Source organism: Staurois parvus, unplaced genomic scaffold, assembly GCF_062004578.1.
Source record: "Staurois parvus isolate SC_StPar_1 unplaced genomic scaffold, SC_StPar_1.0 ptg000216l, whole genome shotgun sequence".
In the NCBI taxonomy this organism is placed as follows: Eukaryota; Metazoa; Chordata; class Amphibia; order Anura; family Ranidae; genus Staurois; species Staurois parvus.
This window is the reverse complement of record NW_028318012.1, coordinates 1,566,792-1,593,685: the sequence shown is the minus strand read 5'-3', so window position 1 is coordinate 1,593,685 and position 26,894 is coordinate 1,566,792. Positions and strand designations below refer to the sequence as shown.

The following is a 26,894-nucleotide window of genomic DNA, read 5'->3' as shown; positions in this document are numbered from 1 at the left end:
CCAGCACTCAGTCTTTGTGGGTATGAGTCTATCAGCATGGCACATCCTGACTTGGCTATATTTGCCCACTCTTCCTTGCAAAAACACTCCAAATCTGTCAGATTGCGAGGGCATCTCCTGTGGACATCCCTCTTCAGATCACCCCACAGATTTTCAATCGGATTCAGGTCTGGTCTCTGGCTGGGTCATTCCAAAACTTTCATCTTCTTCTGGTGAAGCCATTCCTTTGTTGAGTTGGATGTATGCTTTGGGTCATTGTCATGTTGAAAGATGAAGTTCCTCTTCATGTTTGGCTTTCTAGCAGAAGCCTGAAGGTTTTGTGCCAATATTGACTGATATTTGGAACTGTTCATAATTCCCTCTACCTTGACTAAGGCCCCCAGTTCCAGCTGAAGAAAAACAGCCCCAAAGCATGATGCTGCCACCACCATGCTTCACTGTGGGTATGGTGTTCTTTTGGTGATGAGCAGTGTTTTTACGCCAAGCATATCCTTTTGGAATTATGGCCAAAAGGTTCAACCTTGGTTTCATCAGACCAGAACACATTTTCCCACATGCATTTGGGAGACTTCAGATGTGTTTGTAAAATTTAGCCGGGTTTGGATGGTTTTTCTACGTAAGAAAAGGCTTCTGTCTTGCCACTATACCCCATAGACCAGACATATGAAGAATACGGGAGATTGTTGTCACATGTACCACACAGCCAGTACTTGCCAGATATTCCTGCAGTTCCTTTAATGTTGCTGTAGTCCTCTTGGCAGCCTCCCAGATCAGTTTTCTCGCATTTTCATCAATTTTGGAGGGACGTCCAGTTCTTGATAATGTCAACTGTTGCGCCATATTTTCTCTACGACGATTGGGTTTTTTATTTTTTGCTATATAAATGAGAAAAATGCCAACGTAGAAGCGGCACAGTAATGAGCTCATCTCTGTCACTCTGCTCCCTACTTTCATCGGTATGTCGTTTGAATTAATGCACATTGAAAAAGACTGATACCTGGTCAAATTCAGGTACTTTCCCTTCACGTCTAGCATGTGAACGGCATGAAAGCTGTTTGGCCCCAGTCCTAATCTGAGCTTTGTTGTACAAGAGAGTGTAAGGAGCATGCTGATAGGAGGAGAGAGCAGAGAGACAAGTTCATCAGTCTGCTGATTATCCTTTCACTTTCCAGTCAGCGGCTGTGGGAGGGACAGGGCTTGTAAGGGCTCGTTCACACCAGCAATAAAGTGTCACTAAAGACAAAACTTTGGACAGAGTAGAGAGGGAATAGAACCCCTGTCAGGTTTCTATTGCTTTCCGTGCCCCTGTTAGGGAGATTCACTCTCTCTATTCTGTTTATCGTTATCAAATTTGAAAGTAAAAGAAAATCCCAAATTTTGGTTTGACACTGGAACAGTAACAGGGGAAATCTTCCAATGTGGACACTAGTTCTAGTGAGACTCCGGGATTCCTTCACTTGGAGGAATTTTCTCTCACGTCCTGTTTTGACTATGGGACAGGAAGTAAAGTGAAATCTCCCCAATGGGACACAGATGTACCAATAAAACAATAACAACAACTCTCCCTTACTCTATTCAAAAATGAAAAATAAAAGTTTTGCCTTTAGAGACGCTTTATTTCTGGAGGGAGGTTTTCACTAAGGATGGGGTGTACATGTTGATAATTCTCATCTATCTTTCTTTTAGAGCCTACAGAAGACAGAGGATATGTAAACATGAGCATCCTTCTGATAGAGGCATTCTATGGAGGCTCCCACAAGCAGCTGATGGACATCCTGAAGGATGAAATTGACGGCTGTGTTCTGTATAGTCTTCCGGCTAAGAAATGGCATTGGAGGGCCCGAACCTCTGCTCTTTACTTCATGCAAGCCGTTCCACTCAGCGACACTTACAGGTAATCATACAGTAATGATGGTATACTGCAAGTCGGAAGAGAGAAAGTGGAAATGCTGCACGCTGAACCCAGCCATTATATAGTAAGGTGGCGATACGGCTTCAGCCTAAGCTCCTCCTGACTACACCTCTCTCTCTTCGATGGGCGTGGTCAGGAGGAGCTTAGGCTGAAGCTGTATCTCCGCCTTACGATATGGTGGCTGGGTTCCGGTACGTGGCGTTTCCTTCTCTCTTCCAATTTTCTTCTGATAACTTGGATCAGCTTTTTTAAATGCTGGTACCTGATCTGTGTTAGGGACTGCAGGGGGAGACCGTGTAGTGCTTTGGGTGGCACTCCAATTTCTTTGTATATGGGTCACAATGATGGCATACTATTTGTAAAAAATGTGCCCCATGTTTATCTTATTATTGCAGCTGTCTGCTTGTCAATGGAAACAGCTACAGCTGAAGGGTATGAAGAAGACTGCTTTCACATTGATGCGTTGTTCCTGCATTTTACCTTGCCAGAAAAATGCAAGAAAAATGTTTCCCTTTAACCATTTCCCTCCCGGCCTATGGCCGAATGGCAGCCGGCAAAAACCCCCATCGTTCTGGGTGGACGCCATATGGCGTCCTTTCTGGCATACGCAGTTTGCGCGCCTGCAGAGCCGCGCAGCGGCGCGATCTGTCACCGGCCATGTACCTCGGACACGGCCGATGACAGATCTGAGTACCGGCCCCGTTGCCGGCACCATGTGACCTGCTGTGACCAATCACAGCAGGTCACATGACAGTTGTATACAATGGATGGCTTCATTCATGCCATCCATTGTATACTAGTGTGTCTAGCTGTGAATGGGCACAGCGATCATATGCACAAGCTGAGCCAATCACAGCCCAACTGTGTCGTGATTAGCTGTGGCCAAATCACAGTTAAGAAAAAAAAAATCCTGAATGAATCCATTTCATTCAGATAAATGCTTGCTTATAGCAAAGTAATTCTTGCTATAAGCAAATTGTGTAAAAAAAAAAAAAAAATATTGATCACTTCCCCAAAGTAGTACAATGTTACTGTGGTAACATTGTACTACTTTGGTCATAGTGAAATATGAAAAAAAAATCTTAAAAAAAAGAAAAAAAATGTAATAAAAAATTAAAAATAATAAAAAAACAAAATGATATATATATTTTTTTCATACTGTCACCAGTCAGTGTCCCTGATCACCGCCATGCCAGTTATATGATGATGCTGTACTGCACTGGTGACAGTATGTAAAAAAAATAGTGAAAATAATTTTTTTCATTTTTTCATTTTCCGAAAAAATTATGACAAAAAAAATACAACTTCAAAAAACTCGCCATGCCTCTTATGAAGTACGTCGGACTGTCTACTCTGCAAAAAGGGGTCATTTGGGGATATCTGTACTGTTCTGACATTCTTGGACCTCAAGAAATTAGATTGGCTGTCAGTACTTCAGGACTGATCAATTTTCAGCTATATCCCATAGTTTGTGAACTCTATAACTTTCCTACAAACTAACAAATACATCCTAATTTGGGTTATTTTCACCAAAGACATGTAGCAGAATACATCTTGGCCTAAATTTATGAAGAACAATTATTTATTTGCAAACTTTTATAACAGAAACAAAGAAAAATGTGTTTTTTTTCAAAATTATTTTCTTGTTAATTTAGCAAAAAATAAAAACCCCAGTGGTAATTAAATACCACCAAAAGAAAGCTCTAGTTGTGTGAAGAAAATGATAAAACTTTAGTTTGGGTACAATGTTGTATGACCGCGCAATTGTCATTCAAAGTGTGAGAGCGCTGAAACCTGAAAATTGACCTGGGCAGGAAGGGGGTAAAAGTGCCGGTATTGAAGCGGTTAAATCCTATGAAACTCTTCACTCCACTGGAATACCACAGAAACGCAGCACCACATTGAAATAAATGGAAATGTAGCAAAAACTCAGTGTTTGTGTTTTTGGTGCCTTTTTTTAGTCAAATGTCTATTTGTGAAGGCAATCAGGAAACACACCAGAAATGTACCTAAAATGCAGCGAAAATGCATATACATTTTTTTTTGTCTGATAATGTTGAGAAATTAATAAGTGACAGGTCAGGTATTCCCAACAAAAATCTAAAATATTGTTCCTACAATAGAAGATTCTGAATACTCATCTGTTCTGCAAGTGGTGAGTCCAAACTCCTCTCTCTCAATTGCTTACGTTTTCAGCAAAGTGTTCAGCATTCAACACCTCAAGTGTATTGAATGTCTCACTACCTCTGTACAGACCTGAGGCTACAGAGCATTGCACCAACAATACACTGATCATACAAACAATCCTCTGCAGGCTTCTTTGCAAAAAAAAAAAAAAAGTAAATATACATTGATAATTAGATGAATGTTGCTGAATTTATTACTTTTTTTGCAAAAGGTGGAATTTTTTTTTTTTAAACTCATTTTAAGGTTGGCTACATGATTAGACTAAAATGTGTGCTTTTTCGTATCTTAACTGTTGAACAATGTAATAACAGCATCAAGTCTGTAATGTACCATCTGTAGCTGTGACCCAAGGTTTAGGGTTACTGCTCAGTCATGTGGTACAGCGGGCAGTGTGCCTAAAATGTGCACTGTTGCTGTGACTGGGGACCACATGATTTATATCCTGTAATGCTTTCGGGGATTATGACTACACCAATCGTTGTTCTGGGTCCATATATAGTACTCAATCACATGGATTTTTTTTTAAGCGAGACTTGTAAGGAAAATGAACCTTACACTGAAAGTAATAAAAAATAGGAAGAGAGAGCACTGACCTTTCACTGCGCTCGCCTAGGCGTCAGAAAGGCCGCTGGACTTTCTCCGGGGATGCTGGGGAAGCTCAGGGTTCCAAATCCCACAAAAATAGACTCTTGCACAGGATTCCAGTGATCTCACCGACGGCTATAGGCAACTGCTGAAAGATTGGCCAGGACATTTTAGAAAATTTTTGCTTTTAGTTAACTTTTTTTAGGTGCACACTATGCACAAAGACAGGGAGGTTTTCTTGACTTGCTTCTAAGCCCTACTTACCTATTGGAGGTAAGTCCCATGCCCAGCATTTAGCAGTCCAGTGCCAGAACCACTGGATTCCATGTGCTCATTATTGACAATGCCTCTATAAAGGGTGTCCCCTGACCATCTTATAATGACCTTGCCTATACTCCCTCGCATTGCATTGTTTCTCTGCAGCTGGTGCTGAGATTAGCTGTGTTGGTTACTTGGGGTAGCTGTGATATCCCAGCTGCTAGGCCCAGGCCTCCTCAGAGGGGAAACGGTCACGTGCTTCTCTATATCTTAAATTTCCAGGTAGTCTCACTGACAGCAGAAGAGCAAAGAGCCGTGAGGGAGCACAGGTAAAGTGAGTATAAGGGGGCCATGGTGGACCCTTTGTAATTTACCCTGCATGGGCAACGTGTTGTGTTTTTAAACTGCATCTAAGCCCAAAATAAAAAATAACACATTTTGTATTTTACCAGCCCTTCGATGTGGAGGTTGCATTAGTTTCTTTTTATCACCTGGTGATCCTACCGGTAACACACTTTTTTTCCCCAGGGGGGCAATGCTCACACATTGTGCTTTCCTAATTTGAACTAATTAATTCGATTTATTTATATTTCTACAGTGCTTTCCTTCTCGAAGAGAGAGATTTACTAAAACTGGTTCACTCAGAATCTGCTTCAACTGCGCTTGGTAGGCACTCAGCTTCTAACTTCAGCTTGTTCAGTAATTCCTAGTACACACAATGAGAAAATCGGACAAAAAATACCTCTTTCTGAGCGATCGTCCGATACACTGTTCAACAAATTTTTATTTTTTGCCAGTTTTGGAAACAAAAGGATCCATTTCTTAATGAATTTCACATTCTGAGTTCAAATATAACAATGAAATTTGTCAATTGGCTCTAGTTTTTCTGTAAACGGAAAGTTTTCTACTATAGACGTAATGACTACATAATGCACAATAATTATATAGATAGATGTCTTTCCACAAATATAAAGCAAGTGATATTGACTACATAACAAAGCCTAAATGGCATAATATATTGCATAGGATTACCAAGAAAAATTATAGCCATAAGCTAAGTTGAATAATTTTAATGCTTAGGATTCTCACTAGTTTTGTCTTCAGTTTGTGTCGGTTTTGCTTCTCTTGGCTTTTCTCTTGTATTCGAGGAAAGGCTATCTCTTACAACTGCACGTGACTACACGCTTCAGGTTCTTCCTCACTTGACTCAACCACGAAGGATTCTGGTGCTTTAGGAATTGGTAGCCCCTCTCCATGAGGAACTGGACGTATTGCCGATGGAATATTTGGATAGTGCACAGATAACTTTTTCTTCTTATTTAGCCCTTTTACAATTGGAGGCACCATACAAAAGTAACAATTACTAACATGATCTGTTGGCTCTCTCCAAATCATTGGCACAGCGAAAGGCATAGATGCCTTTTTTCCATTCAACCATTTCTCCAGTGCCGTCCCACAAGAATTGCAGCATATATGTGGTGCCCAGCTCTTGTCCTGGTCTCCTATCTTGCAGCCAAAATACAAGTTGTAGGCTTTCTTAATCATTCCTGTTATCCTCCTTTTTTGTGAGATAAAAGTTATTTCACCGCAGATATAGCAGAAATTATCTGCTTTATTCACACAAGTTCGAGGCATTACTGAGTAGCCTATATAAGCATAAAACGAAATGTAAAGACGCTGTCGAACTCCAATCAGCTACAGATACTGCAGCTTTTATGCAGTGAAGTGATGCAATTAAAGGCTAATATTGCACCATCTCAGTATACATGCAATTTTCTATTGGTCACCAGTATCAATTGCGCAATATGCAGCTGAAGTTGCATCATAATTTTGAATGGCTTACGTCATTAGATGGGTGAATATATCATGGAAACTAGAGCCAATCAACATTTTTTAGGGTCATTTTCGTTTTCAGCACCCCAAAATTATGTAAGATTAGCTGATTTTATGCCCAAAACTTTTTACCCGTTGAACAGTGTAACCTGTCTTTTTGGTACACAACTTTCCACAGCTGATCACGACAGTTCATGCCAAATTATCCGAAGGGACAAGAAAGAAATTTTTTTTTTGTAAGATAACAAAACTAACGATTTTTGTGTAATCAGTACAGTATTCTTCTGTAAAAACACCGAGACCGTGCATTCTTGGAAACGAAAGAATACATCACAATACATTGCATCACTTCTGAAGTTGTATTCTGTTGTATGAGAATTTTTGTAACTTTAGTAACCTCTTCATTTTCAATATGAGACTAGCATGCAAAAAATAGAAAAAAAGGAAAATCAATCATCTGATATTCTCTATGTGTGTACTAGTCATTAACTATTGACAATAAAAACCTGGAAGCTGATTGGTTTCTATGAAGTGTTGCACCAGATATGCTCTATGCAGTTGTAGTAAATAACCCCCAAAGAGCTTATCTGCTGGTGGGGAGCCATATTAGGAGAGCTCAATAGAATATCGTACTAGGACCAATTTACAGAGGAGCCAATTGAAATACCAGCATGACCTACTAGCACAGGGGTGGGCAAACTTTTTGACTTGAGGACCGCATATATTGGACCCGGGGGCCGGACCGAGAGTAGATGAATGATGTGTATGTGTCATCCATAGTAAGTATAGTAATATTCCCCCATAGTAAGCATAGTAATTCATCCCCCATAGTAATTCATCCCCCATAGTAATTCATCCCCCATCTAGTAATTCATCCCCCATATAGTAATTCATCCCCCATAGTAATTCATCCCCCATATAGTAATTCATCCCCCATATAGTAATTCATCCCCCCTATAGTAATTCATCCCCCCTATAGTAATTCAATTTACTTACCTTTGCTCCGCGCGTTCCTCTCGCCGTGTTCCCGCGCCGTTCCGGTCTTCAGGGCGGACTGTGAGAGGAGTCTAGCTCCCCTCACATTCGTCACGCTGCCCCGCCTACACACATCCTGACAGCCATCCTGACAGTATCACGCTCCGCGGGCCGGATTAAAAGGTCCGCCGGGCCGTATACGGCCCGTGGGCCGTAGTTTGCCCATTGCTGTACTAGCATGTATGAAGTGTGGGAGGCAACCAATGCAAGCACAGGGGGGACATGCAAACTCAATGCATATACTGTGGTGTCCAGACCAAGGAACAAGTACTAAAGCAGAACTACACTGCATCTGAGCACCACAAAACAAAAAGGCTCTTTATTTCATTTTTATTATTCAAAGCAAACTTCCCCACCCATCCATATCTCCATGCTTTATTTTGCTGAGAAATCACTTTGAAAAACACTTAGTAGCATTTCCAGCTGTGGCCATCTTGAATGAGGGCAGATGATTAATGTAGCAATTACTTTCTGGAATTCATCTGCCCTTAGTTTAGGCATACAGGCAGGATGGTGTGCTTAGCTGAGAAAGCCCCTCCTCCCCTCTTGAAGACTCGTGGGATGGATGACATAATTTGCCTAGACCTGGAAACTAGGAAGTAACTGAAGAAATGAAAAAAAAAAGTTTAATACAAGTCAGTATAATATACCTTCCTATCTATTTACTGATGCTAGCTGCATAAGGATTAGAAAGAGTTCATGTTGATTGGGGGAGTGAAGTTCCCTTAACCACTAATCCACTGTATTGCCCTTCTTTCTCTACTCCTTAGCTTACAGAAGAGAAGCTGGCAGGGCTAATATTATTTATTTCAGGTACTTATATAGCGCTGTCAATTTACGCAGCACTTTACAAATATATTGTACATTCACATCAGTCCCTAACCCTCAAGGGGTGTACAATCTAAGGCCCCTAACTTACATTCATACATACACATATTAGGGCCAATTTAGACAGGAGCCCTAGTGCTGCCAGGCGGATGTGCTAACCATTTAGCCACTGTGCTGCCCCAACATGGGGATGTATTTACTAAAAGTGAATTTGGTGCAGTTGTTCATAGTAACCAATCAGCTTCCAACTTCAATTTGTTCAGTTAAACTTTGACAATAAAATCTAGAAGCTGATTGGATACAATGCACAGTTACACAAGTGTGTGTGCTCTAGTTATAGTAAATCCCCCCCATTGTTTGAGGTTTTAGAGCTCAAGGCGTTACAATGACTCTGGGTTTCTGGCAGGATCAACAGGTATTTTTTTCTCTACTTCCAAAAAATGTTTTTAGCCTGAAAAAAATAACAAATGCAGCCACCACATTTACAGACTGGTAAGATGCAATGTATGAAATTTTAAAGCTATCCTTTATTATGTTTTTAACAATAGCCATTATAACTGCTTGTTTTACTTTACCAGAGTTTCTTTTTAAACGATGGAGAACAGCCTGTAGTACAGTAGACATTTTGTCTTTACGGGAAAGGGTCCTAGTATTGTACATTGCACCTCTGTGTTTGCATGTCATAGCTGCATCAAATGGATTTAGGCTGAAATGTATACAATGTGTGCATTTCGTGTGAAGGTCTGGCTGAAGTCTCAGAGCTTCTGCTTGTATAGAAGTTAACGGGCATTTTAGACATGTCTCTGAAAATGTTCTGGCATGTACTTTAATCTCTGCCGTGTCCTCCAGCGTATCACAAGGTTATCGCCATCCTCAAGGTCGGCATCACAAGACATCCTGTACCGCCTGTAATAAGCTAATCAGACATTACTCACAGACACACACCCCATTAGTTAAACTTAAATTACATTGACCTAACATAATTTAATTGTAATTCATTGGATTACCTACATTTTACTCAGAAAAGAGATCCCACAAAACACAGAATCTAGCACGCTGCTAAACTGTCCTGTGTTATAAATTTATCTTAATGGGTATCTGTTGTGTTTTTCTGACTCTGATCTAATCTAACATTTGATGTCAATGATTTGGCTGGTTTAGCATCACAAAGATCATGATTTAATGCTGAAATATGCTCTGCACTTTTGACTTCAACTCTTTGTATGTTCCTGAAGTAAACAGAGTGCAACTTATCATATGTAAAACAAAGTGAACACGACATTGGGCACACTGCTAATGCATTACATGTGATAAGGCTGAGATAATGTATAAAGCAGCCATTCTCAGCCAGGCAACCACCAGTGATGTCCAGGGGTTCCTCAAGCTGTGGCTGACTGAACTCCTATCTGATGGTGCCTGAATAGTTCTAAGGCACCACAGCAGAGCCAATGCATGCACCAATAATTATCTTTCTTTTCTACCGGTAAGAGTGACATTCAGGCCACCATTGTAAGGGTTGTATTTTTGTCACTAACCACCAGTATAATGCTAGGTTCACATCTGTGCCGGTGGTGCCGCTGCGGATTCGCATGAAAATCCGTGCAGCCGCACCACCCGCACAGAGAAATGCGGACACGAGGGCTGGTGCCATTAGTTCTAACGGCACTCCGCCTGCACTGGAAAACGCAAGGAAAACCAAGGTTCCCGTGCGGGCTGCATTTTCCAAAGAAGTGCAGGGACTTCTTCCCTGCGTGTCACGGGCACGGGAGTCCATTCAAATGAATGGGCTCTAATCTCTGTGCAAAATGCGGCCCGCACGGCCGCATTTATGTGAACCGGGGGTCAGGGGGCATATTTACCAACTGACTCCCATGAATTGGTTGCAGCTGGGGTTCCCTAAGACCTGATAACTATTTTAAGAGTTCCTCTGGAATAAAAATGTTGAGAGAGACTGGTACAAAGAAATGTTGCACTCAGTGGTTGTAAACTTAAAGTAGTAGTAAAGTCAGTTTTTTTACTTTTATCTACAGGTAAGCCTATAATAAGGCTTACATGTAGATACTGTAAATATCTCCTAAACGTGCACTGTTTAGGAGATATTTACTTGTGTAGCAGCACTTGCACATGTGCTCTGAAGGAACGGAGCTGTGTGCCATAAAATGTGACTCCTGCGCACATGCATGTGAGTGACTTCATCGTGACTCGGCCATTCAAGCCACTGGAGCCCGCAAACCAGGAAGAAGGAGCAGGTGAAGATGGAAGCCCTGTCTGCGACGACAAAACTTTTTTTTTTCTTTATTTTGGATAGAGTAAGGGAGGGTTCAAACCACTGTCAGGTTTTTTTTTTTTTTTTTGCCGTCTGTTTGCCATTGCAGAGATTTCCCTTTACCTCCTGTCCCATAGGTAAACAGGAAGTGATAAAAAATCCCTCCAAATTAAGAGAATCCCTTGGGGATCCCCAACTCACCAGAACTGTTGTCCCCATGGGAAGATTTCTTCTATATTACTTTTCTGGGGACAGCCCAATCTTGTTTTTGAAATGATTTGCAATCTCGTAAGCAGTGAGTGAGTTACTGGTTGGAGGTGGAGAAAGTAGAGAGTTAAAAGTAGAGAAGATATATATATATAAATTGATGGTGCTATATAAGTATCTGTAATAAATATAGATGAAGAAAACAATGAATATTGGTACTTTATAGGTGCTCCAATTATCCTCAGGAAGATATACTTACACCAAAAATATCAAGTGTATCTTCCTGAAGTTGGTTGTAGCACCTGTAAAGTCCCAATATGTATTGTTTTCTTAATTTGTCTTTTGAAAAATCAACCCCACTGTGTCCATACGCACATAGGCTTTTACTAGAGTTTAGGGACAGCAGCGTTTAGGGGCAGTAAAATGCTCTTCTCCTGAATGCCGAAGAAATGCGTTTAGGAGAGTTTTGGCAGAAAAATGTTTGATGCGGCAAAAAAAAAAAAATGTAAATGCATCTAAACATTATTATTTTTTCCAATGGAAGGAACTAATGCCCAAGTGCTTGATGCAACTAAATGGGGTACACACATTTACCAGTGTCAAACGATTTTCTTCTGCCAGGAGAAAATGCGCCTAGGGAGCGTCGAGTGTACATAAACTCTAGGAAGGGGCCCAGGATATCAGCAATGGACAGCAAAGGTTGTCCGACCTTTTGGGCACCCATGTGTTTTACTCCTTGCCCATTAGGGTCCCAGTGCCCAAAGCATAAATGCAATATGCCTCTTTTGAACAGATGCAGTTTCACCAGACTATATAGTGCACGTTCCTGTAATCTGTGCAATTTTTATTTAGTACTTCAGTGCAGATTTCCACAGAGCCTATTTCCTTGTAGTTTATCCTTGAGTACTCACTTTCAGATTGTCTTTCTCCCAGACTCCGACCATCTGTCCTTGATGACCTAGCCCGAGACAGGAAGCCAAAATTGGCTTAAACGGTGTTAATTTTGATTGATGCTTCAGCCCTTCTAGAACAGGTGTGTTCAACATGCTCTCACATATCAACTTACTGAGTCCCAGGTACACGGCTCCAGCCCATGAACCGCTGAAGTACCCCTTTCATCACCACATACTGAACTTGTTCTACACATCTATGATTTCACCTCATTATCTGACCTATCTGGGGGAGGTTTAACCGTGAGCATGCTGCACAGACAAAAGTTTCAAGTAGGCATTGCAAATCCTGGAGAGGCTATATAGACGTGTATGTCTTCATGAGGATAATTAACTAATTTCCTCCAGCTTAAAGCCCAACCATTTTGTTTTCAGCACAAGAACATGGACCACCTGTTTGATCCATCGCTAATGACATCCAGACAGCTTTTAGTTCTAGACATTTATCTTTGCAACTGAAGGTGCTGCTGGCTTGAAAAAGTACAAATAAAAGAGGGGATGCCGCAGACCTCTTGTATAAAAGTATCTGAAAGGAGAGCTGCCTTTGCTGCCCTCATCAGATCAATCAAGTTGATTTAATTTAGTTTCCAATGTTTTACTATATTTTCATTATAAAAATAAAAGAGATACAAAAATACAACAGACCATCAACTGGTCACAATTTGTAACCGAGAAAGAAACAGAAGTAGTAATACTCCCTGAGTTCTATTTAGGGAGCTAATGTTGAAGTCCTTCCAGACATGAGCTAGCAGACCCAGAGAGTCCACTATCACCATTGCTGCGCTATCTGTTACCCAGTAGGACTTCAAGGAATATTCCTTGTACAGTAGAGAATCTTAACCATTTGTGGATTAAGGAGATTCCCCGATTATGCAGAGATCAGAGGAGAATACAGGAAAGAGTGAGAAAAAAAAATAAAAAGACTAGCAGTAGGGGCAAGCACCCTTGCCAAACCCAGTAGAGATGTTTCTACTTCAGCTTGTAGCGCCCGTGAGGTATTGGATCTAAGGATCCTACGTTTTTTCAAACAAAGGCATCGTATCATTTAACAGTGCAGATAGGCGATTGTTGATCATACTCCAAGACATCTTAGTCTTTAACAATTCATTCTGGACCGTGGGGGGGGGGTTTCCAAGATCTAGCTATCGTGATTCTTGCCGCTATGAAATCAAATATTATCAATCTTGTGGATTTCGGGGCTTCCTCCCCTGGACAGTCAAGTAATGCATGTTGCAGGGATTTGATGAGGTTGACACTTGCGAGTGTGTAAGTATGAGTATAGGTGCGAATCCAAAATCTTTTGACTTTTGGACATGTCCACCATATGTGAAAAGCTGAACCCTCCTGACCACAACGTCTGAAACAGTGGGGGAAGGCATCCAGGGCCTACAAGTTGATTTTATTTTATAACCTACTTTGGAAATGTAAAATGCAGAATTTGAATGTTTGATCAGGGTGATGTACTCCACCTTAATGTGTGACAACCAGTTTTGGTTTTATGGGTGTAGCTCATACTTATTCAGCATTGTGCAATTGAAAGATTCTATTAATATGTAGTTAAAAGCAAACCCATGAGCCATGGAATCGCTCTTAAAGTGTTATTAAGCCCTAAATGTTTAATAATTATAGCAGTTGGCCTGGGCATTTACTTGTGAGCTGCTGCTTCTTTGTTAAAAAATGTCTTTTCATTCTGGTTGAGTTGGTCCTAAGTTTTCTGTCCTAAGTTTCCTCCTGTCGGGTGGTCTCATTCCTTTTTGTGTGCACTCTAAGAGACTCCAAGCCTACAGTATGACACATTCTGTGCCAAGATATACAGGTAGCCAGAGAGGAAAAGAAGTGGTGCTCATGCATGGCACAGGCACTCGGAGAGAGCACTAGAAGAGGTGGGTTTGCAAGGTGGCATTTGGACTCATAGGTATGAATTCCCAAGGAGAGGGGCCATTAGACTGTGTATGAAATTATATTTGTAATTCCTCAAATGGAAGTTTGGTGAAAGGGCACAGAGCAACCCAGAAGCTGTGGTTGTAAACAGTTATTGTACTGTGCTCAAGTGGCTTGTATAAACCTAATTCTGAAAAAAAGAGGCTTTAGTGCAAATTTAATTGTTTTTTCATTGGTAAAAAAACATTTTCTCTGCACCTATTTTCACTTCATTAAATGGGGCTCACTTTTCCTGGCTTTCCTTATTTTCAGGATAAGACTCACCCCAACATTTAGGCCTCATGCACATTAGACATTTGGCCATCTCTCCTAGACGCCTTTCCTCCTGGCCGCAGTATTTTGGTATAAAAAACTTTTGACTATTGTAAATGTGTGTAACATGTTTAGGTGCATTAAGCGCTTGGGTGTTAATTGATTTCATTGGCCAGAATAATGAATTGCACTGTGTACACAATTATTAGACAAGTGAGTATTTTGACCAAATCTTAATTTTTATGTATATTGTCCAACTCCAAGCTCTTTAAACCTGAAAGCTTATTGGATTTAAGCATATCAGGTGATGTGTATTTGTGTAATCAGGGAGGGTGTGGCCTAAGGAGATCAACACCTTTTATCAAGGTGTACATAATTATTAGTCTGTTTCTTTTCCTGCGGCAATATGGGACTATAAAGAGTTTTAACTAGTGCGGCTCTACATAGAAACCAATCAACTTCCAGGTTTTTTGTCAAACCTTAATCGAACAAGCTGAAGTTATAAGGTAATTGGCTACCATACACAGCTGCACCAGATTATGCATTCTCCAGCTTAAGTAAATCAACCCCAGTGTCACAGAGAGGGGGATTCCTCCATCTACCACGCTTGTGGAGATGGGGAAATCCATTCATTTTTTTTTTTAATTGTCTATACCCAGCCTTAGTCAAAGCATCAAAATGCCAAGAGGTGTGACTTGGCCTGTACAGTTTCTATTTTTAGTGCTTAGTCCTAAATGATCGCTCTAAATGTTTTCTATCTCATTTCAGAAATACAAAAAAAAAGATTATATAAATATATATATATACACACACACACACACTGCTTAAAAAAAATAAAGGAACAATTTTTAATCTGAGTATTGCATCAAGTCAATTGAACTCCTGGGATATTGATCTGGTAAGTTAAGTAGCACAGGGGATTGCTAATCAGTTTCAGATACTTTGGTGTTAATGAAATGAACAACAAGTGCACTAGATGGGCAACATTGAGACGACCCCCAAAACAGGAATGGTTTTACAAGTGGAGGCCACTGACATTTTTTTCCCTACTTGTCTTTTCTGACTGTTTTCCACTAGTTTTGCATTTGGCTAGGGTCAGTGTCACTACTGGTAGAATGAGGCGATACCTGGACCCTACAGACAGTGCCATGTCCAACTCCTCCAGGATGGCACATCAATACATTCCATTGCCAGAAGGTTTGTTCTGTCTCCCAGCACAGTCTGAAGAGCATGGAGGAGATTCCAGGAGACATGCAGTTACTCTAGGAGAGCTGAACAGGGACGTATAAGATCCTTAACCCATCAGCAGGACCGCTATCTGCTCCTTTGTGCAAGGAGGAACAGGATTAGCACTGCCAGAGCCTTACAAAATGACCTCCAGCAGGCTACTGGTGTGAATGTCATTGACCAAACAATCAGAAACAGACTTCATAAGGGTGGTCCAAGAGCCCGACATCCTCTAGTGGGCCTTGTGCTCACTGTCCGGCACTATAGAGCTTGATTGGCATTTGCCATTGAACACTAGAAATGGCAGGTCCACCACTGGCGCCCTGTGCTTTTCACAGATGAGAGCAGGTTCACTATGAACACATGTGACAGATGTGAAAGGGTCTGGAGAAGCCGTGGAGAATGTTATGCTGCCTGTAACATCGTTCAGCATGACCATTTTGGTGGTGGATCCGTGATTCTCTGGGGCAGTATATCCATGGAGGGATGCGCAAACCTCTACAAGCTAGACAATGGCACCCTGACTGCCATTAGGTATTGGAAAGAAATCCTTGGATCCATTGTCAGACCCTACGCTGGTGCAGTGGGTCCTGGGTTCCTCCTGGTGCACGACAATGCCGGCCTCATGTGGTGAGAGTATGCAGGCAGTTCCTGGAGGATGAAGGGATTGATAACAATGAATGGTCTCCATACTTGCTTGACCTTAATTCAATAGAACACCTGTGGGATATCATGTTTTCGCCAGGTTGCACCTCAGACTGTCCAGGAGCTCAGTGATGCCCTGGTCCGGATCTGGGAGGAAATACCCCAGAAGACCATCCATCATCTCATTAGGAGCATGCCCCGACATTGTCAGGCATACATACAAGCACATGGGGGCCATACAAACTACTGAGTACCATTTTGAGTTGCTGCAATGAAATTTCAGCAAAATGGACTAGCCTGCTGCATAATTTTTTCACTTTGATTTTTGGGGTGTCTTTGAATTTAGTCCTCTGTAGGTTGATAACTTTCATTTCCAGCAAACTATAGGACATCCTTACGTTCCTAACACATTACCCAGTCCATATCAGTATAGATATCCAGCAGGAGATTTATCCTCATTGAGATCTGATGTGTTTTCAAAGTGTTCCTTTAATTTTAATTTTTTTGAGCAGTGCATGTATATATATATATATAACTTTATTACTGACCCAAGAGGGCTTACGAGCTCCCTATGTGAAAGTATAGTGACAGTAATGGATTCTCTTTTAAGAAGGCATCAGGGGTCTATTTGACCCCAAAACCTTCTTAAGATCGGGGGACAGAGAGTCGCACACTGATTGCATCCACTTGTTGCCTGATATTGCTCTTTTAATATTAAAAAAGGCCATTTACAGGAAATAATTATCACTAAAGATTTAACTACTTACATAGTCATAAATTGAGCATTACACGTTCATCTAAATATTTCACTTCTGTTTATTGCGTGTGATTTCATCACAGACTTATGTGCATTCTCTCTTTCTGCAATGGCCTGTGTGCTTGTCTTTTGTATGTAAAAACTCCAGCATCCACCTTGAATATCTCTTTTCGAAAGCATTTATTCACAGCAAAATGCACCCCCGTCCCAGGAGCCGAATTCTGCGAGGCCAATGGTGCTGGCGGGCGATTCATTGCAACGTAGCTTCAAGTTTATACTCCTAATAGCTGCGATAGCTTATCTCGTACAAATAAAAATACTGTGTAACATTGTATCCTGCCCCCCAGGTGACTTCATATGGAGAAAAGATATTATTTGTAACAAACCTCCAGCCCTTAAAATATCCCCCAGGGGAAGTGTTCTGCCGCATTTACTCCCTGAAGCCTGAAAAGTTTATTTTTAAAGACAAACTGCAAGCGTGTTACACCGCACAGGGAGGGGGGAGCTCTGATGAGCAGTACTGAGAGAAGTGCTGGTTAAAGGTACACTCCAGTCGACTGTGATCATTTTGCGGTTATACTGGCTCCGTTGCTGAAATCCTGTGAATGTGAAGAATAGTGTATTCCAGGGTACCAGGAACTGTATGTACAGTACATCACAAACAACAGTGGCTTGAATTGTTTCCTACAATCTTAAACTTTAAAATTGTTTAACACATCAAACAAAAGAATTGATTTGGTCAAATTGAACTGAATTATCCACAAGGACCAGTTGGTTTTTTTCAATTAAAGTGATCACATGTTGATTAGTCTGAACTTTAAAGAGGCCCTGTCAGGGTGAAAATAAATTCCAGAAAAATGTACCTACAACAGAAAAGCTTTTGAACATTGTAATTTCCTGTTCGGGGAAATTACTTTGCACTGTGGTTCCATTTTCCAATCCTAAAACCAGTTCTGTGTCCATTTGTGACATAGGGGACATAAAGTGGAACCATGGCACTCGGCAGGGGATGTGGGCATCCAATATTCCTAGACCTGTGGAGTGCCAAAGAGTGTTATGGAGGCTGCAGCGCGGAGGGAAGAAGGGAGACATGGGCTGCTGGAGAGGTGATATTGAGTATAATACCTTTTATATTGCAGGAATGTTTCTTCTGAAATTTCGCTCAGATAGGGCCCTTTTAATACAGATGATTTCCGACACATTAGATTCTTGTAAAATCAAACAATTGAGCTATGCTGTCTATGGACGGCATAATACACAAACACCGGATTGTAGATCATATAGATGGTACATTTGGTGTGAACTTACGTAGAGGAACCATTCTGTTCACAAATGCATACACAAACATACAGTATATATGTGATGTGATTTATGCGTATGTAAATTCTGAACGCACGTGTTTGTGATGTGAAGTTCTCATACATAAATTACAAATGTATTTAATTTTATGCTTCTGGTCTGGGTTATAATAATAATCATAATCATTCTTGATAGCAGCAGGGACCAAATATCAATTAGTGTTTTGCTTTGCTCTAAAAGACTGAGCTTACTACATATTAGAGTTATTCTGTTCAGTACCAAAAAAATTCTGTTACCCATTTTCCAGATGCAGACTATGATGTGCCCTATCTGATGAAAATTGAGTATCCATCCTCACTTTTGGCTGGAGATTAGTACATTTATGAGAACCCAGCTTATCCATTCATAAGACACCAGTCACAGAGAAAGCTTCTCGGCCTTTTGGCTAAGATCAAGTGTAGTATCTGTTCTTATCAGTGTCCAGTAGGGGTGCTCCACGGTCATTCTAGCTTTGCGGGGATGACTGGTTGTATAGTACCCCTGCTGGAATGATGGGGGTCTGGACGGCTATTACCGGGGGGACAGAAAGCGTGGTGCCCACGAGTAGCTGGGGCCCGTGAGTAATTCTCCTGAGGAGACCGGAAGGACCCAGTTCCTCCTGATTTGGACGGATCTACCTTGTGTGGCCAGGGGTCGGGAAGGCAGAGAGTCCGCAAACCAGTGCCCCCTGAGTAGTCGCCTCAGGGGTGCCACTAGTAACACCTGGGTGTGGGACCCCACAGTGTGAAGATGGCACATGGTCACTGTTTTACCACTTTTTCTGCGCCCTTAGGACCAGGCCTTTTGGCTAGGACCAGGGCAATTTTTGCTACAGGCCTCAGGCCCTGGTCTGTGCACTATTTGGCACGACCACTTTTTTATTTTCTATTTATTTAATTTATTACACCTCCCACGTTTTGTCACTTTTTATTTACTTATGTGTGTGTTTTTTCTCACAGGATGGAGGGTGTGGGTCCTCGGGCCTGCCCTGAAGTCTAGGGGGAGGATGTGTGGCCTTTTGGTTCCTTCCTCCCCTGTCCCTAGGGGGTTTTCTCTTCGGGAGAGCCCCCTGACCAAGTACTGGGTGTCTGGCTTCGGCTGGACACAAGGAACGGTGGTCCACCAGGCCTTTTGGCCAGGAGGACCAAATGGGAACCTTGTCCCTGTCAGGAGCTTCGTGCCCCAGGGGGATCAGGGTAGTGGTGTTTTGCACGTGCACTTTTTTTCGTGAACACTTACGGGTTTTTTCGTTATAGTTGCACGTTTGCGGACTTAAAAAAAAAAAAAAAACAGTCCCAGAGAAAGCAGCCTTTCCATTATACAGAGACCAGTGACATCACTGAGAACCCGGCAAATCCATTGGCTAGAGATTGATGACGTGTATAAGAAAACAGCCCATCCAGTTTAGAATCCACAAATAAGCTCCTACTGCATAAAATGCATTAGTGGGAGGAGCCTAGTGCCTAGTACCAGGTGATACATTCAATTATACAGTAGCTAATAGTTTTCTCTCTTCGTTCATGCATACGCATAAGGGTATGTTGACATCACTGAGAAAGCAGAATATATATTCAAAAGAGACCGTGATATTAAGGCCAGATTTAGAGCTGGGGGGCAAATTTAAGGGTTGGGGGGCCCTTATACACAGAGTTGGCTTAAATTCTCAATGACAGTCACACATTTTCAAAATGCATGGTACAACGTCATTCTGAGGTTACGCACACACACAGTCATAGGCAACCTTCCTTAAGAGTGTAAGCGATTTCGGTGCGGTTCGCTTGAGCTGCCAGAATTGGTTTTTAAAAATTATAGAACGTACCAGTCCAGAATAGATACTTTTACAGATGATGGCAGGCAAAATATTACTTCTCAAGATACATTTACTAAAGAAAGCAATTTTTTTTATTAATATATATTTTATATTCTTATTTGTTTTTTATTTTATTTTATATTATTTTATTTTGTATAGAGGTTGGGACCCTTTTGTCAGGGGGCCCAAGACAGTTGCCCCTGTTTATAAATCTGGCACTGCATGCTATCGTTTAAGTGGAACTCCACCCAATAGGGTGCATTAAGGACTCATCCCCCACTCCCTGTGAAGAATTGGCACCTTTAGGGAGGGGGGGGGGTGGAGGGGTACCTGCTCCCACTTCCTCTCCAACCGCCTAGGCAACTGTAAGCGGAGATTAATGTCACATGACAGGTCTCTGAAGACTGCGGGACCATTCATAATGCACAGTGCTGCTTGCACATGCATAGTGGGCACCCGCCTGTGAAGCCACAAGCTGTCACACCCTGGTGCCCACAGTTAAGATGCTGGCACCAGGGACAGAAGACGGCAGGTGAATCCGGCTGGGTTGATGACACTGATGGATCGTGGGACAGGTGAGTGGCTGTTTTTTAAAAGTCAGCAGCTACAGTTTTTGTAGCTTTTGACTTTTATTTTATTCACAGGAGACTGGAGCTCCACTTTAAGAAAGCAGCATATCCATTGACAGCACAATGACATTGCAAATGACAGCACTAAAGCTGGACATAGGCAGCCTAAATGAGTGATTCCTGCTGAATTTACCAACATGTCAGCCAAGTGTGGTCCTTCAAGCACCAACCAGCCTGACAAAAGTTGCTTTAAAAATTGACCGGCCGGGGGGGGGAAATTATCAGCCAGACAGTGACTGCATCCAGGTGCAGTCACTGTCTGACAGTGCCATAGTATTCAGGCAGCTGGAGATTTCTCCAGCCACACTGTTACCATGGTTGGGGGGACCGTTTGATTTTCTGTCATTCAGTCTGCAGGCGAAATGAAAGGAAATTGAGCTGTGTATGGCTACCTAAGGAAGCAGCCTAACCATTCACTAGAGACCAGTGGTGATACTGAGAAGGCATCCTGTCCATTAACCGAGGACTGATTACACCAATCAAAAGCAGCATATCGGTTGACTAGGAGCTGATGACATCACTGAAAAAGAAGTCTACCTATGTACTCTAGGGGCCAGTGACATAATTGAGAATGCATTCACTAGAGACCATTAACACAACCACAGTTCTATACATTTTGCACAGAACAGGTGCACATACTTTGTTATATGTCAGCGCTTGTTGTGATGATTGTAAGAATATTTGAATTTGGGCGCCTCGTTTGGAGTGCAGTTTAGTGGGACAAGGCCCAGGTGTACTGTAGATATGCATACTGCAGGGAATGCTGATCCATAATTACTGTCCATGGATTATTCTGTTTGAACTTGTGTTCCACTTTTAGAAAATAGTTTACATAACAGCTGAAATTGGGGCTTGCCTTGTTACAGTAAATGAAGGATATTTTAAGCTTCACATATCTGGGTGTGTAATCAGCTAATTCTGCCATGCTCTGTGTGTTTGTTTTCTATGTGCTCGATATTCACAGTAGTCTTGTAAAATGAGCCATTATTGACCTATATAGCAACATGTCTCCAGATTTTCAGGAAACTGAGGAACACAGCGCTGTGGCCATGAATAGGAAACACAGTAACCATACTGTGACATGTATGTGCCACGCAATATGCAGTGAATTGATTTCGATTGCTTATTGTTTTCACGTCTGTGAATTGAGCCAGTTCTCGGAATTATAACTAAAGCAAGCTGTAGAAAGGAAGATATCTTATAGTGAATGAATTTAAACCTGTAATCAGGTTATGGGCATTTAAGTATTAACATATTCTAAACAAGTAGTCAGTGAACTTCAAAACAAGCCCTCACTGACCTTTGTAGCTTCATGCTACTTGGAACAATTCATCCCCAACTTTCACAGCTGAAACTAGCAGCACTGGACCCATCTAGGAGCTCAGCAGGACAACGCTGGATCCTCTGTGTGGGGGAGCATCTGAACTGTGGCCATCCAAGCGTCAGTCTTTTCTTTTTTACACTTATCGATCTGTGTGGGAAATTCCTCTGTTGGAGCTTCTTCTGGGCAGTGAGAACCCCAATTGGGAGGATATGTAATATCCACAAAGCATATTTGACTTTTAATTATAGAGAGTCCAATATATCTGGTGAGTGCAGTATATGTTGAATGTCACGGATGGTGTTAACACACTGAAATCTCTGTATACAGCACCGTTTTTTTGATTTTGGAGCACATTGGATTTGAACATTTCTTTATTCTCTGGATGGGGAATTTCATTTTGGCACATATATTTATTTGGACATTTTTTATTTCTTTTTTTTTGTATTATCTGTTTATATTGTTTTCCCTTTTTTTGGCGCTGTGTTTTTTATGTCACAACTTAACATACACACCCGCATCGGTTCATATGAAGGGGGTGTGATTGTGATGCTGTGCGGAATTCGCATTGAAAACGCTGCAAATTCCACACAGCATCAGTGTGAACCGGGGCTTATACTTACAGAGCCACGTTCCCTGAACTCCTCCCCGCTACATTGGTATCGGACATTAGACATGAGGCAGGACAGGAGACAGTGTCTCTGTAAGTGTTTTAAAAGAAACCTGTCTTGAGAGAAACCTAGTGGCTCCCATTGTTGTGTCTCCTGAGCAGGGGTGTTTTTGTTCACACATATTGCAATACATGCTTAAGCTGGCCAACTGTGTCAAAGTAATCCCTCTATGGCCAGTCCTACTCTGCCCTGCCTACGCAAATGCTACTGTGGACACAATGCTAGCATAGGGGAAAAGACAATGGGGAGAGCTACAAGGTTCAGGTCTGGCTACTGACCCAACAATACAACAAACAAGAGACCCCTTTAGCACCTGATGGATAAATGCATGCACTAGCTGTTGGGATTTGAGCACAGGGATCTCTTGTTTGTTGTATTGTTGGGTCAGTAGCCAGACCTGAACCTTGTAGCTCTCCCCATTGTGTCTTTTCCCCTATGCTAGCATTGTGTCCACAGTTGCATTTGTGTAGGCAGGGCAGAGTAGGACTGGCCATAGAGGGATTACTTTGACGCAGTTGGCCAGCTTAAGCATGTATTGCAATATGTGTGAACAAAATATCCCTATTTATTGCATAGTCTGCTGGAAAGGGTATATACCAGTGTGCAGAGGGTCCTCAGAATTTCTAGTGTTAATATGTGGTTACACCCCTTTAGCACCTGATGGATAAATGCATGCACTAGCTGTTGGGATTTGAGCACAGGGATCTCTTGTTTGTTCCTGAGCAGGGGCGGACTGACCATTTGGAAACTCGGGCACTGCCCGAGGGCCCGGGGTCAGTAGGGGGCCCCATGAGATGTCCCTGGTACCTTTTTCATAGGCTTTTTTGAGTTTGGGCAAGGACACAGGGGCCCCATGATACCCTATTGTCCGGGGGCCCCATGAGTTGTCAGTCCGCCCCTGCTCCTGAGCATTGTTTTTTCAGGATAACTGTCAGTGTATTTTCAGAAGTATGCAGATAAGAACTGCTGACAGTTGTTACTTTCCTGACCTGTATACTTACTCTGTCACTTTATCAGAACAAATAAATATTATTTACAGTGATCAGTTTTGGTCTCTGTCCTTCCTTACAATGTCAAATGATTTCAGAAAGGTGGACTGATCCTTGAAGGTTGCATCCTATCTCTTTCAGCACGAGTCTTATGAGACCATGACGAGAGGCTTTCTTTCTCTTCTAAAGTGACATGAAACTGAGACTTGATGGGTGCCATCTGTCTAGTTGAAATTAGCATGAAATTAATAGAATTAGTCGTAGGTTAGATTAAAGGGCAGGGGTGGGGTGGGTTGTGTACAGCATCCTTGGATCTCTACCATTTACACATCCTAAAGAATTACCACAATGCTCCGCGCTCATATTTTATCACAATTGTATTCACACAACAATGTGAAACACCCCTAAAATGTAAGGAAATTATTCTGACTTCACAGTTTTCTGTCTTTTTTCATTGAAAGGGGAAATCAGGGGCTTTAATGTTTTAATTACATATCACCGTTATGGCAGAGGCTTCGATAATTTTAGTTGCAGCTAAACTGTGGTGTCAATAGCATGCCAAAGTGAAAATTGAAGGTATGCTGGCATATGGATGCCTAATCCCAGTGAGTCAAGGGTCCAAAAGACTGCCAGGCAGGAGCCTGTTAATGAATCACATAGTTCAGTCAAGGTGTGATGCTGTTAGCATTAGGATAGAGGAAAAGGTATTGAACTCTGACGAAAAAGGTGCAAAGATCAACGTGTCGGGAAGAGGTGATGAGGTGAAAATGACACACTACTAGTGAGTTGTTACAACACAGAATGATGTGCATATCGCTTCTTGCTAATGGAGATCCACAATCAGGAAGAGAAGGGAAAAAAGGCAATATTTACTACTAAATGGAGATTTGTTGCAGTAGGCCTGGCATCTACTTACAGCCAGGTGGAAATTTGAAGTGACAAATGTTTGTAAAAAAAAAATCAGCTGCCCGTTGGGATTTTAGGTACACCACTGTTTCATGGAACAAACCAATATTAGGAAAACTGCATCTTACAATAAAGTTGATATTTTTGGTTTGAGGTTAGCTAATTTTCCTACATTTCAGGCAGAGAGACATTTTGTGGGTAAATGTATTAGGCTTCTTTTCTATACAAATTAATATTGTCATTGATGACGTGTCGATCTTGGTTGTCATGTAGGAACTAGCCATCTTTTTTGTGTAAGCTAATTTTCAGGTAGTTATGCTCTTTGTTTAAAGTGACTCTATCTGCACTAGGGATTTTAACCACTTGACTTCTGGAAGGTTGTACCCCTTTATGACCAGGGCATTTTGTTTTCTATTCAGCACTGTGCTACTTTAACTGGCAATTGCATGGTCATGCAACACTGTACCCAAATTAAATGTATATCTTTTTTAAACCAATAGAATTTTCTTTTAGTGGTATTTGATCATCACTGGGTTTTTTTATTTTTTAATATATAAACACAAAAGTCTGAAATAAAAAAACAACAACTGCTTTTTGTTATAAAACATATCCAATAAAAAAATAAAAAAAAATCTAATATCTTCATAAATTTAGGCCAAAGTATATTCTGTTACGTGTCTTTGGTAATATAAATCCTAATAAGTGTATATTAATTGGTTTCTGTGAAAGTTATAGTGTCTACAAACTATGGTATATATTCCAGAATTTACGCAGCTATAGACACTATACTTGTAATGGCAGTGATGAGCGGCTTATAGTGTGACTGTGATAGTGTGTTTTAGCAATCTGGCACTAACAGACACTGGCTGGGAGGTACACTATCTGACTGACCCCACTAGCGACACTAATACAGTGATTAGATATAATACCGTACACTGTACTAATAACTGGCTGGGATTGGTTAACATCAAGGGGCAATCAAGATGTAAACTGTGTGCCTAACATGTGTAATGTGTGCTACATTTACTCACAGATCTGGCTATTTTTTCTCCCTGCTTTCCAGGGAGAAGAAACAGTCAATTTGCTGTTCTGTTTACAGAGTTCTGTGTGTTTGTAAACATGGAACTCTGTGTTGTGATTGGCCAAAGTCGATAAGGTATTGGCTAAAACCTGCTGACAAACTCATGCTGTGTCCAATCACAGCACAGGTTAGCAGGGGCTGTGCACATGCGTGTGAACAAAATCCTGGGAGCAGGTACGTTGCCTGGCCTGCAGCTGCTTTCTGCTAGCAGTAAATCTACTGTTAGTGGGCGGCAAGTGGTTAAATCAAGCTATACCTCTTATAAATGATAATAATACTTTTCCGGTTGACCATGCTGCAGAACACCACTCTGATCCTGAGAAATCTTCTTTTGAAGTTTAAACCAATGCTTCTGGGAGTGTTGAGCTCCCAGGTCCCCCACAGCTCTTACCGGTTCGTTTTGTTGATCTTCACCCATTACAGGTGACAGTGGTGATGTGGATGTCAGCCGGAGGAACTAGTAGGAGCTGCGGGGGATCAAGGAGATCGGCAGTCTTGGAAAGGTTGGTTTCCCTGTGGACTTCAAATAAAGATATCATAGCATCAGAGCGGCATTTGGCAGTACGGTCAGCAGGAAAGTTAATTAATTACAGACTTCTTTAGGAATTATAACTTGTTTTCAGATCTTTAGTATAGGGAAAATATACTTTAGAATTTTAAAAAATGATGACCTGAAATTTAGCTTACTTCCCATAAAGTTTTTTTGGATCTGCATTTGACTATGCAGGCAGCAGAAAGGGTGAGTTTTTACAGAAATCTGTAAGGTCACTTCAAAGTATGTCTATTGTGAGAGAATTAAGGGGCCACCATTGTAGCCACTGGAAAATACTAGTTGTCTGGCTTTAATACTTGCGAGTCTGCATACTTGTTTTAGGTCAGAGACATATAAAATATTGAAGCTAGAGGCTCAGCATGACTGTCAAGGAACAAGCAAATAGTGAAGAGAGGCTAAATGGTTAGCACTTCCACCTGGCAGTACTAGAGTCGTTGGTTTGAATCCCAACCATGACACCACATACCTGGAGTTTGCATGTTTTCCCTGTGCCTGCGTGTGTTTCCTCCGGGTACTCCAGTTTCCTCCTACACTCCAAAGACATGCTGGGAGGTGAATTGGCTCCTGTCTAAATTGTCCCTAGTATGTGTACGTATGAATGTAAGTTTAGGGACCTTAGATTGTACACCCCTTGAGGGTTAGGGACTGATGTGAATATACAATATATATGTAAAGCGCTGTGTAAATTGACGGCGCTATATAAGTACCTGAAA

At 41.5% G+C, this 26,894-nt stretch overlaps 1 protein-coding gene and 1 pseudogene across 6 annotated transcripts in view; both read left to right on the top strand.

The window, feature by feature from the left end:
- Positions 1-26,894, top strand: part of QTMAN (queuosine-tRNA mannosyltransferase) — a 400,061-nt gene that overhangs the window by 1,539 nt on the left and 371,628 nt on the right. For all 6 annotated transcript variants that reach the window (XM_089679026.1, XM_089679024.1, XM_089679027.1 and 3 more), the window contains exon 2: positions 1,687-1,894. In XM_089679026.1, coding sequence (XP_089535152.1) covers positions 1,687-1,894 — 208 coding nt within the window. The remainder of the gene's footprint in view (positions 1-1,686; positions 1,895-26,894) is intronic.
- On the top strand, positions 18,608-18,725 carry LOC149460943 (U2 spliceosomal RNA; annotated as a pseudogene).